This window comes from Cherax quadricarinatus, chromosome 21 (assembly GCF_038502225.1).
Source record: "Cherax quadricarinatus isolate ZL_2023a chromosome 21, ASM3850222v1, whole genome shotgun sequence".
NCBI lineage: Eukaryota > Metazoa > Arthropoda > Malacostraca > Decapoda > Parastacidae > Cherax > Cherax quadricarinatus.
In genome coordinates, this window is record NC_091312.1 from 17,478,381 (window position 1) to 17,491,555 (window position 13,175).

A 13,175-nucleotide genomic window follows, 5' to 3' on the forward strand; every position below is an offset into this window, starting at 1 on the left:
AGAATTTGCATTTTTTAAGGCATTGTTATGTTTCACAAGTTTAGTGATGGTGAGTCCTGTAATATCATGTGTTCATACAGTTTTATTTCAGAGGTGGCACATGTACTCAGCTACAGTCTTCTTTTCTTCTTCCAAGGTTTTCATTTATAGTTTGAAAATGCCATATCCATGTGCAATTGTCCTCCTCTATTATAATAATAATAATAATAATAATAATAATAATATCTAGGTAGTAGGCTGGTAGACAGCAACCGCCCAGGGAGGTACTACCGTCCTGCCAAGTGAGTGTAAAACGAAAGCCTGTAATTGTTTTACATGATGGTAGGATTGCTGGTGTCTTTTGTCTGTCTCATAAATATGCAAGATTACAGGTAAGTCTTGCTACTTCTACTTACACTTAGGTCACACTACACATACATGTACAAGCATATATATACACACCCCTCTGGGTTTTCTTCTATTTTCTTTCTAATTCTTGTTCTTGTTTATTTCCTCTTATCTCCATGGGGAAGTGGAACAGAATTCTTCCTCTGTAAGCCATGCGTGTCATAAGAGGCGACTAAAATGCCGGGAGCAAGGGGCTAGTAACCCCTTCTCCTGTATATATTACTAAATTTAAAAGGAGAAACTTCAGTTTTTTCTTTTGGGCCACCCCACCTCAGTGGGATACGGCTGGTACGTTGAAAGAAGAAGAAGAATAATAATATCTAGGTAGTAGGCTGGTAGACAGCAACCACCCAGGGAGGTACTACCGTCCTGCCAAGTGAGTGTAAAACGAAAACCTGTAATTGTTTTACATGATGGTAAGATTGCTGGTGTCCTTTTTTCTGTCTCATAAACATGCAAGATTTCAGGTACGTCTTTGCTACTTCTACTTACACTTAGGTCACACTACACATACATGTACAAGCATATATATACACACCCCTCTGGGTATTCTTCTATTTTCTTTCTTGTTCTTGTTCTTGTTTATTTCCTCTTATCTCCATGGGGAAGTGGAACAGAATTCTTTCTCCGTAAGCCATGCGTGTCATAAGAGGCGACTAAAATACCGGGAGCAAGGGGCTAGTAACCCCTTCTCCTGTATGCATTACTAAATCTAAAAGGAGAAACTTTAGTTTTTTCTTTTGGGCCACCCCACCTCAGTGGGATACGGCTGGTATGTTGAAAGAATAATAATAATAATAACAATAATAGTAATTTATTTCAGCATGATACATGTTTGTACAAAGGAATATAATACTTGGGTTTATATGCCCAATGCCCCTTTATATGCAGAGCATTGTGGGCAAATTTAAAACTAACTTAAAATTAATAAGGCAATAACAATACATATGATCATTAGGTGAGTTACAGTGAATGCAAGAGAATTGAATATTCTATTAGGTCATGCTATATGGCTTTGATAAGTTTTGTAGTGAGGAATTACAATTTTGATTAGTTTTGATCAATTTTATGTAGACCATTCTTGATTTTGGTTTTCTCATGATAATTTGAGAAAGTTTCTTCTGACTGGCTATAAACTTTCAACTGGTGTATTCTACTTAGAAGATTGGCAGTGTTATTGAGAGTATTATTATTTGTAGGTTTGATTATGAAAATAGTATGGGATTTTTTCCAGTACAATAATTTAAATATGCCTCTTCTTAATGGCTTCAGTTCTTAGTTACTGATGCATATTATGAAAAAGATGATATTCTTTATTGTTTAGCCTGTGTAAGTGCAAATTTGGAAGTTTTTCAACATGGTTAATAAACCTAGAATTATTGAATTCTGTGAGATAACTCAGGAATGCATCTATTGCTTGGCTTCAAACTTTTTGGGATGGTGTGTGTTTTTTCAAAAGAAGTTTTAAATTAGCTTAGGGTTGTGCCAATTTTATTAAACCAATTAGTTTTCATGCAATAACTGGAGAATACCTTTTCTGATAGGCTTCACACTTTAAATACTGATGTATCATACTTAGATATTCAAATGTTTAACTACCCTTTTACTATTTCTTTTACATGCATTGAGGTAGATAGGGCTTGGCTTACTAGATCCTAGGATACCATTCTCAGATCATGCATCACCAGAAATACATCTAGTTGTTTCTTATGCAAGTTATGTCCCTGTACCAAAAAATAATATCATCTAGTAGATTTTTTTTTTTAAACACTGGCTATCTCCCACTGAGGTAGGGTGACCCGAAAAAGAAGAAACACTCTATCACTGTCTTGCCAGTCATGCAGTTCAGATGCTGTCCTTTTCTATTTCTTCCATTTTATCACTTACAATCACTTCTTGTGATAACCCTATTCTTTCATTATTCTTGTTTGTCAGTGCAAATAGGTGTCAACAGCTTCACTTTGTAATAGCTATAGCACTATAATATGAAATTACTGAACACTAGGGATGATTATAAAAGGTGAGAGTTATAACATTCTCAAAGAAAGTTTTAGAAAATAAATTACATACAATATTTTCAAAGTTTTTGTTAATGTTGCTTTCTTATTGTGACAGAAATTTCTGAAGGATATCCGTAATGTCACACAGCAGGACACCCTATAAATAAAATATTTTATCATTATAGACATTTGGTACAGTAGCACTGGTAATTAACAATGACCGGCCTACTACTATATGAATAATGAAATTTTAGGAGAGAGGAAAAATAGAGGTTTGACACATTGTTACTTTTACAGGCATATTCCGACCACAGTGACCTTGTAGCACGACGTATGGGCTTCATTCCTCTTCCACTTGGGGTCGTCATGTATCGCATACTGAGCCAGTCTATCCACCTCAGCAATCCTGCATCATACCTAATTCTACTTTTTGGATTCTTTTGTCTTTTGTCATTTAGGTAAGATAAAATTGCTTGCAGTAATCGCTCCATCTCTGTAGGAATGGCAGTATTGACAACAGAAAAGCCATCTTTTAATTTTGTATGAAACATAACATTTATTGTTTCTTAAAAAAAAAAATAGAAGCTATTTAATAACCCTTTCAGGGGTCCAGACCCCTGATCTGAAAATTGCTCAGTGTCCAAGAATTTAAAAAAAAAAAATATTTTTTGCTATGAAATGATAGAGAATCTTTTTCCACAGGTAATGACACCAAAAATACGAAATATGATGGAAAATTTACGGAGTTATGCTTTCACAAAGTTAGCGGTCTCAGTGATATTTATGCATTGGCGATTTTGCTGAATTTGAGTCCCATTTTACTCCAGTTCCATTGTTTCAGTTGACCAAACTCTTAGCTATTTCACTTGTATGCCTTCCATTCTATCGATTGAGTACAAGAAACTGCCCATTTAACTATTTCATCTACTAAATAAAATGATCAGAAATCAGTAATTTGGCCAATTTCACACAAAATTTAAAAATTGCCAATTTAAAAACAGGGTCCAGAATAAATAATGTAGACATTCCTGACACTAAAATAACATTTCCTTTGTTTATCATTTACATCCCCAGGTCTCCCCTATACAGTGGACCCCCGGTTAACGATATTTTTTCACTCCATAAGTATGTTCAGGTGCCAGTACTGACCGAATTTATTCCCATAAGGAATATTGTGAAGTAGATTAGTCCATTTCAGACCCCCAAACATACACGTACAAACGCACTTACATAATTGGTCGCATTCGGAGGTAATCGTTATGCGGGGGTCCACTGTATTACTCTTGCTTTCCATTTTGAATTTCTTTTCACTGTTATGCAAACTATTGCATTATTGTAATAATTATATAAATAATGTCAGCGCATTCATGAATGCATATTAGACTGACCAGTTGGATGTGTATTGGATGAGTGATATAATTTGTGTCCTCTAAAATATCAACAAAAATTGAATATTTTCACTACTATGAGCTCAATTTCAAGCTACTTCTAGTCCTGAAACCAATCAAAATCATCTCTATTTCTGTAATATATCTTCCATTCTACCAGTTAATACAAAGAAACCAAGAAAATGCCATCTGAAAATACACCACAAAGTCACTATTTTAAACCAGATACACAGTCAATTTTTTTTACCCCATCATGCACTGCATGGGGCAGGATTTTTTTATGGTGCACACTCACTGCACAGACTCATTCTCTCATATCTAGGCCCAAATTTGCCACTCACTGCTTATCTAAGTGAGCTGAGCTCATCACGTAGTTCTACAGCACAGACCCTGAGCTCAAACCTGTAGTACTACAACATGGACTGTGAAAGGGTTAAAAGCCTGAGGGTGATCAGACATGTGGAGGATTTCATTACAGTTTGGTCATAGTACAACCTACTATAAAGAATTATGAGGTGATAAAAATCAGTATTGTTGAATTTTTGTGATAATATAATATCAGTATACAGTATTTTAACCCTTTCAGGGTTTCGGATGTACTAGTACGGCTTACACACCAGAGTTTTTGACGTACAGTGGACCCCCGGTTTACAATATTATTTCATTCCAGAAGTATGTTCAGGTGCCAGTACTGACCGAATTTGTTCCCATAAGAAATATTGTGAATTAGATTAGTCCATTTCAGACCCCCAAACATGCACATACAAACGCACTTACATAAATACACTTACATAATTGGTCGCATTGGGAGCTGATCGTAAAGCGGGGGTCCACTGTACTAATATGCTTAAATTCTAGCGCCCTCAAATCTAGTGAGAGAAAGCTGGTAGGCCTACATATGAGAGAATGGGTCTATGTGGTCAGTGTGCAAAGTATAAAAAAAATCCTGCAGCACACAGTGCGTAATGAGAAAAAAAATACTTTGACCATGTTTTTGGATTAAAACAGCGACTTGGCACTGTATTTTTGTATGGTATTTATTGTTGTATTCTAGTTTTCCTGGTCTCATTTTATAGAATGGAAGATATATTACAGAAATTGAGATGATTTTCACTGGTTTTACAATGAAAAGTACCTTGAAATTGAGCTCAAAGTAGCAGAAATGTTCGATTTTTACCAAAGTTCAAAAGTAAACAAATCATGCTACGCATCCAATACATGTCAACTGGTGAGTCTAATATTTTTTTATAAGTGCGCTGATATTATTTATACCATTTCTACACTAATGCAGTAGTCTGCATAACAGTAAATCTTCTATTTTTTGTGAGAGTAAAAATTCAAAGTGGAAAGCAAAAGAATGTAAGAGGGGCGTGGGGACGAGACTAATGAACAGAGGAAATGTTATTTTAGTGCCAGGAATGTCTTTCTTGTTTATTCTGGACCCTATTCGGAAATTGGCATCTTTTGAAATTTGTGTGAAATTGGCAAAATTGCTAAATTCTGACCACTTTATTGGATAGTTGAAATCAGTAAATGGGTGGTTTCTTGTACTCATTCGATAGAAAAAATGGAGTCCTAGTGAAATAGTTATGATTTTTATCGACTAGTGCACTGGAATTGGCTGAAAATAGGGCTCAAAGTAGGCAAAATCACCGGTGCGTAAACATCGTCGAGACCGCTAACTTCACGAGAGCATAATTTCATAAGTTTTCCATCAAATTTCATACTTTTGGTGTCATTATGATCGGGAAAAGATTATCTTTTCATAAGAAATAATATTTTTTTTTTTTTTAAATTTGGCGACCCTGAGAACAAGTCTTGGAGAGGGCCTGGCAACCCTGAAAGGGTTAAAAGTTACAAATTCATTTTTGTAATAATCACTCTTATCCAATTTCAGGGTTTTGAATGGTATCATCATTTTGGGTAAAGCCTGTAGCATTATTCAAAAGGCTGAAAAATGCCGTGACAGAAATGAATCTACGTCGGATTCCTTGGAGAAAAGCAAATCCAATAAGAGCACTTGTGATAGTACAGCTACAGAAGAGACCATTACAAAAGAAGAGTCTTTAAACATAACAGCATGTGCAAACCACATACAGGAGTGGAACCAGCCACCTCAGGACTCATCACCATGTCAGAAACCTACTTGCCAAGCTCTGTCTCCAACACCAGAGATGATATCTCCATCAGCCTCCATTGTGTCAACTCCATCATCAGCTGCCCCTAGGAGTAACTCCTTAGATTTCTTTGGAGAATCTAAAAGAGGACTTATGGCTAATAGCATGGTCAACCTTTCAAGCGTTGGAATAAATGAAGGGCCATTCACTAGTGATGCATCAAGACAATATCGATTGCAACATTCTCTGGAAAGTATTGTTTCAGTAGAAAATTCAGATACAGCAGATAGCTCTTTGGAACAACAACCCTCATGTATGGAACAAACTCTTGAGGTATTACCAGCAGCAGGTGAATTAACCACTGCAGTAGATCCAACAGAACGCGTCCAAGCTATTACGGCAAGTTCGGCATCATCACAGGAAAGTTCTTTGTTTGAAGCTGAAGTACCCTCTGAGATGAAGAAACATAAGAGGCCACCATTTTTATTATGTGACTCCTTAAGATATAGAGGGTCTACAGATGCAGGGGATTTCCTATGATTCTTTTATAAACATTTAATATAATGTGTACTGTATTATACAAAATAAATAAAGTGCAAATAATGCACCATGTTGGAAAAGTTTACTTTTCAAGCTGCAGTGCTACAAAAAATTTCTTTGAGTATATTTTATATTTATTTTTGCTGTACAGTATTTCTTTCAGTTTTTCCATGTTACATGCCTATGTAAATATTTTACCATAAGCCATTAACCATATTATTAATCAAAATGAATGTGTGAATTATGAATTTTGACTCAGTTTACCATAATCACTTGCATAATTATAGTTAGCTAACATATTATTCTTTGTAGGGACTACACATTTGATTTCACTTTATTTGGCAGTTTGCTGGTAGTGTGTTTAATCTTCATGCATGCTTGAATGTGAATACATATATATGTGTGTGTGTGCGTGCGGTTGCGTGCCTGTGCGTGCGCTCACCTAGTTGTGGTTGCAGGGGTCGAGTCACAGCTCCTGGCCCCACCTCTTCACTGGTTGTGTGTGTGTGTTTTTACATAGCTAAATATATATAATAGGTAACATACCTCTTCTCATGTTTAGTTTTCAGGCTTATGATTATCTATTTTTTATTATCTAGACATAGTAACAGAAGTAGAATGATACTTATGATGTTCTATTTTCTGTAATATGTTTGTCATAAATTTTTTGAAGGGCTATAAGGAGGAAATATGATAATCACATGTACAGTATAAGTTATAAAAAAAATGTGGGATAAATGATGAAGAAGAAGTACTGAAAGGATTGAAGAATGTATCCTTCACAATGGTAGACATTGGAATAAGTTACTGAGGATGATGCACCATGAGCTTAGCTCTACTCCTGAAGCTACTAATAGGTAATTACAGTAGCTTCCTGGTACAATAATTTCTTCAGATTCGTATGTCTTCTCCATCTATCAGAATTCAATTCTCTTGTGTGTACAAAGTGGTTAAACCTCCAAAGAAGTCTTCCTACTCATCTTGTGGAACTGCTGTTGCATGTCTCTTTGCTGTGGCATTCATTACTCCTGTCTCTCATGCACTGCCTCTTCAAAGGAGATGCTGTGATGTTGGTGAAGGGCTCTTGATCCTAAGAATTGAAGTTACCCTTCACTTCCTTGGATCTAATTTCATTACCTCCTATTCCCCAAGCATTGTACGACCCAATCTGTTCTCAACCAAACTACTCAGAGTTCCTTTATTTTGGGCTTGAGCATCTACTAGACTTGTGTGAGTCTATTAGATAGGAGTAGATTGGAGTGGTTTTTTAATGGACATGCTGTTGGAGTGCAAGCAGGGTAATTTTTATGGAGGGATTCAGGGATCCTAATTAGCCAGCCTTGAATCCTGGAGGCGAGACAGACAGTGCCTGCACTCTGAAGGAGGGATGGGGATGTTTCAGTCAAAAAGTAATCTGAATTGTGATTTCAGCACTTCTGGAAAGACAGTGATTGAATCAGTGATGGTTAATGTGTTTACTTCTTGGGTCACCCTGCCTTGACAGATGGCTGTTGAGGTAAATAATAATGACTCACGAAATCGTAATGACACGATTGCAAACAAACCATACCATGGGCGGGGATAGAACCCGCGATCAGAGCGTCTCAAACTCCAGACCGTCGCGTTAGCCACTGGACCAGCTAGCCACAATAAGATTCGTCCAACTAGGTATATTTCTACACCATAGGAAGGTTAGCATAGGCACCACTGTGACCACAAATGCAAGTGGCTAAAGCGACGGTCTGGAGTATGAGACTCTCTGATCACGGGTTCTATCCCCACCCGTGGTATGGTTTGTACATAATAATAATAATAATAATAGTAATAATAATGCAGTGGTACCTTGGTATACGTCCACTTTAGAATAAGTCCAACTTGGTATACGTCCTGTTTGGACGTGAAAATTTTTACTTGGTATATAACCCTTGTTTGGAATACGACTCATGTGCTAGAACTTGTCATGACACTGCGCTACCCTTATTTACCTCTCTCTTGAGACAAAGCCATGACTGCCTACTAGCATCAGTGTGCCTGTTGCTACCATTCAGTGAACAACCCGTGCTGTAACTCTCCGAATTTTCACGTGATTTTGTGTTTTTTCGTATAAATTTTTAATAAATTCATTAACCATGAGTTCTAAGAAAGTTAATGAGAAGAGTCAAGCAACAAAGAAAATGGCTTGAATCATCATGGAAGTGAAAAAAGAGATTGTTGAAAAGTATGAAGGTGGCACGTGTATCCAGGACTTGGCTGCTGCATACTGTATGCTGAGAGCAATGGTATCGACGATTGTGAAAAACAAAGGTGTTATTAAATCGGCTAATGTTGTGAAGGGGTGAAATTGATTACCAAACAAAGATCAGGGACATTAGAGCATGTTGATAAATTGCTTTTGATCTGGATAACAGAAAAACAGTGTGGTGACGATAACATATCAGAGGCAATGATTTGCGAAAAAGCAGGACTGATGCATGTCAATATTTTGAAAAACAAGGCAGAAATGAGCCAAGAAAGTGAAGTGTTTAAAGCCAGCCACTGCTGGTTTGATAATTTTAAGAAGAGGACTGGCATTCACAGTGTTGAGGGATGGAGAGGGAGCCAGTGCTGATAAAGATGCTGCGAATGATTTTGTTATAGAGTTTGGGGAATTTGTGGAGGCTGAGGGTTTTGTTCCCCAACAAGTTTTTAATTGTGACAAAACAGGCCTCTTTTGGAAGAAAATGCCTAGCAGGACCTATATTACACAAGGGAAGAAGGCATTACCAGGACACAAGCCAATGAAGGATAGGTTAACTCTCTTGTTCTGTGCCAATGCAAGTGGGGATTGCAAACTGAAGCCTCAACTGATCTACCACTGAAAACCCGAGGGCTTTTAAAAAACAATGTGCAGAAAACTCACTTACCTGTGATGTGGAGGTCAAACAGTGAATGGTTTAATGTTGTGATTGGGCCAAGTGTAAAAAGTTATTTAGAGGAGAAAAACCTGCCTCTGAAGGCCCTCCTCATAATGGACAATGCTCCAGCTCACCCTCCAAGCTTGCAGGACTATATGCTGTCGGAGTTTGACTTAGCACTGTAAAGTTTCCCCCTTAACACAACTCCTCTCATTCAGCCCATGGATCAGCCGGTCATCAGTAATTTCTAGAAACTCTACACTAAAGCACTATTCCAGAGGTGCTTTGAAGTGACCTCTGACACAGATTTAGCCCTGAGAGAGCTTTGGAAAGATCACTTAACTATCGCCCATTACATAACTCTCATTGACAAAGCTTGGCAGGAAGTTTCATACAGAACAATGAACTCTGCTTGGAGGAATTTGTGGCCAGAAGCAGTGGCTGAAAGGGACTTTGAGGGCTTTGAGGCTGTGTCTATAGTGGAAGATATTGTCTCTGGGCAGGTCTATGGGTCTGGATGTGAGTGAAGGTGATGTGGAAAAGTTAGTGGAGGGGCACAAGGAAGAGCTGACCACTGAGGAGCTGCAGGAACTTGAGAAAGAGGAGCACAAGACTAAGATGGATGCACTCTTCAGGCTTGGAAGAGGAGATAGAGGAAGCTTCTACTTAATTAATCAAGGAAATCTTTACCAAATGGATGGAGGTCAAAAACTTTGCAGAGAAGTATCACCCCAACAAAGCCCAAACAAGCCGTAATAGCATTGTCAGGAATGACCAGACAATGTCACATTTCCGAAACATCCTGAAGAGAAGGCAGAAGCAAAGTTTTTTGGGTATATTTTTAGTAAAAGTCAAACCTGGTGAGCTTCAACCAGTTCCAAATGGGGAAAAAGAGACAGAAAAGAGAAGGGGACACTCCTTCCAAACAATAACATTTCCTCCTCCTCCATTCTCAACACTATCCTAGTAAGCACTTGACTCTTTTCAGCAAAGTGAGGATAAATTTGCATTTATTTCATCTAATTCTTTTGTATTGATGCATGTATTTTAGTATTTAGCAGTGTTTAAATTACATATTTTGGTATTAAGCAGTGTTTAAATTATTTTATACAACCCCATCAATGTATAATATGCCAATAACAATAGGATTTTTTTTCATGGGAACAGATTAATTGTTTTCCCTATATTTCTTGTGGGAAAATTCGTTTGGTATATGTTCTGTTTGGCATAAGCCCAAGGCCCTGGAACGGATTAAGGACATATACCGAGATACCACTGTAAATAGTAATAATAATAATAGTCACCCTGTCTCTGTGGGATACGGCCAGTGTATTGCAAGAAGAATAATTTCCATGGGGAAGTGGGGAAGAATGCTTCCTCCATAAGCTATGCGTGTCATAAGAGGTGACTAAAATGTCAGGAGCAAGGGGGCTAGTAAGCTCTTCTCCTGTATGAATTACTAAGTGTGAAAAGAAAAAAAAAAGCTTTCGTTTCTTCTTTGTCGAGTGACTCAGCCTTGTTGGGAGATGGCTGGTGTGTTAAGAAAAATAATAATAATCACCCACTGCCATTACTTGTTGAAAGTGTTTTCCATGATGTCTTGGAGACAGTAACACCAGAAAGTGTGATCGCATGTAAGAGGCTCCTGTTCTTGCATGCCCTCACAAACATTTGTCATCATAGTAGTAGACCTCTATTGCATTTATAGTCCAGTCAATCTTGTAGGAAGAAATGAGTCAGCCAAAACCTAATTGCAAAAGAATTTAAAACATTTTAACTGTGTTACATAGATGAATTCTGAAGGAACATTATGTCTAAAATGCAGATAAAAGGAGTTGGTACATATGTAAAATAAACTTTAATGAGATGTGCACTGCTTTTATATTTATTTGATTTGGTTCTGTAACACTTTTTTTTTTTTTTTTTTTTTTTTTTGGTATGAATTTGTTAGCTTATTTTTTTGAAACTTACACAGAAAATGCACTAGTTCATTCGGAATTGAATTATGTAGTACAGTGGACCCTCAGCTAACGATATTAATCCGTTCCTGAAAGCTCATCGTTAGCTGAAATTATTGTTTTCTGAATTAATTTTTACCATAAGAAATAATGGAAATCAAATTAATCCGTGCAAGACACCCCAAAGTATGAAAAAAACAAACATTTTTACCACATGAAATATTAATTTTAATACACACAAACTGACACTTACCTTTATTGAAGATCTGGTGATGATTGATGGGATGGGAGGAGGGGAGAGTGTGGAAGTTGTTAATGTTTAGAAGGGGAATCCCCTTCCATTAGGACTTGAGGTATCAAGTCCTTTTTCGGGGTTACTTCCCTTCTTCTTTTAATGCCACTAGGACCAGCTTGAGAGTCACTGGACCTCTGTCGCACAACAAATCTGTCTATAGAGGTCTGTACCTCCCGTTCCTTTAAGATTTGCCTAAAATGGGCCACAACATTGTCATTGTAATAGTCATCAGCATGGCTTGCAATGGCTGTGTTAGGGTGATTTTCATCCATAAAGGTTTGCAGTTCAACCCACTTTGCACACATTTCCTTAATCTTTGAAGTAGGCACAATGGATTCCACAACTGGCATAGGCATCTCAGGGTTAGCCCCAAACCCTTCAAAATCGTTCTTAATTTCCATACTAATTCTCACCCTTTTTATCACAGGGTTGGCACTAGAAGCTTTCTTGGGGCCCATGGTGACTTATTTTGCAGGTACAATCACTAAAAACGCTGTGATAATATGAAATGTTCCGATTGTATGCGTGGATGCGACCGCACTGGCTGGCTTGTAAACACTGGCACCCACAGGACAACTGAGGCGCGCTCAGGCCACAAATAGACGCGTCTTGAACGAATCGCGTTGGGTGAGTTTTTTAGCATTAGCTGAGGCAAAATTTTTGCGTTAAAATGTATCGTTAGCTGGATTTAACGTTTGCTGATGCCATTGTTAGCTGAGGGTCCACTGTAATTGAATTTAATTAGATTAAATTAACTTATGTATTGTTTGACTGTGCTGTATGACCCCTGTAGGTTTAGCACTTCTTTTTTATTATAATAATAATAATAATAATATGCATTTTTTGTGTGTAGTGAAGTGTTTATGCCCCATACTGTGCATTTGGTCCACACTAGATGTAGTAAATGATTAGATTATGAGCATAAACAACATGTTGCCATATATTTTGAACATATTTTAATATTAACAGCAAACGACAGATAACTTTGTTACAGAATACAGTTATCCAAAAAAATGTTAAGTCCAGTTTACTACATATATGACATTTCACATTTTGTCCACATTGTCTGTACATGATAAGAATGAGTTTCCAGAACTAGCTTCCTTGCACTTGGTACATGCTATTGAGCATTCCAGATTGCTTTCTACAGGCACATTGTTTTGTATCACAGTTCATCTGCAATTGCATCTAATCACCTTCAGTAGATCTACTGGAAAAAAACCATACCACGAGTGAGGATTGAACTCATGGCGAGTGAGTTATAAAACTCCAGGCCAGTGTGTAAGCTACTGGGCCATCTGACTACAATAAGATTCGTCCAACTATGTTTATTTATACACCATAGAGAAGTTACCACAGGCCCCACTGTGACCACAAATGCAAATTTTTACAGATGAATCTCTCAGTGGTGTATAAATGCACCTAATTGGATGAATCTTATTGTAGCCAGTTGGTCCAGTGGCTTATGTACTGGCCTGGAGTTTTACAACTCATTCGCCATGAGTTCAATCCCCACCCGTGGTATGGTTTGTTTGCAATCATGTCATTACGATTTCATAAATCGAGCTATTGGAATTGATGGTATATCTGTTGTTC

General features: G+C 37.4%; 1 protein-coding gene across 1 annotated transcript in view; it reads left to right on the forward strand.

Moving 5' to 3' along the window:
- The window catches only part of LOC128689127 (transmembrane anterior posterior transformation protein 1 homolog), a 52,690-nt gene extending 46,186 nt beyond the window's left edge, over positions 1-6,504 (forward strand). The window contains exons 8-9 of the mRNA XM_053777249.2: positions 2,685-2,845; positions 5,673-6,504. Of these exons, the coding sequence (XP_053633224.1) occupies positions 2,685-2,845; positions 5,673-6,432 (921 nt within the window). The 3' untranslated portion in view covers positions 6,433-6,504. The remainder of the gene's footprint in view (positions 1-2,684; positions 2,846-5,672) is intronic.
- The last annotated feature ends 6,671 nt before the right edge of the window (positions 6,505-13,175 follow it).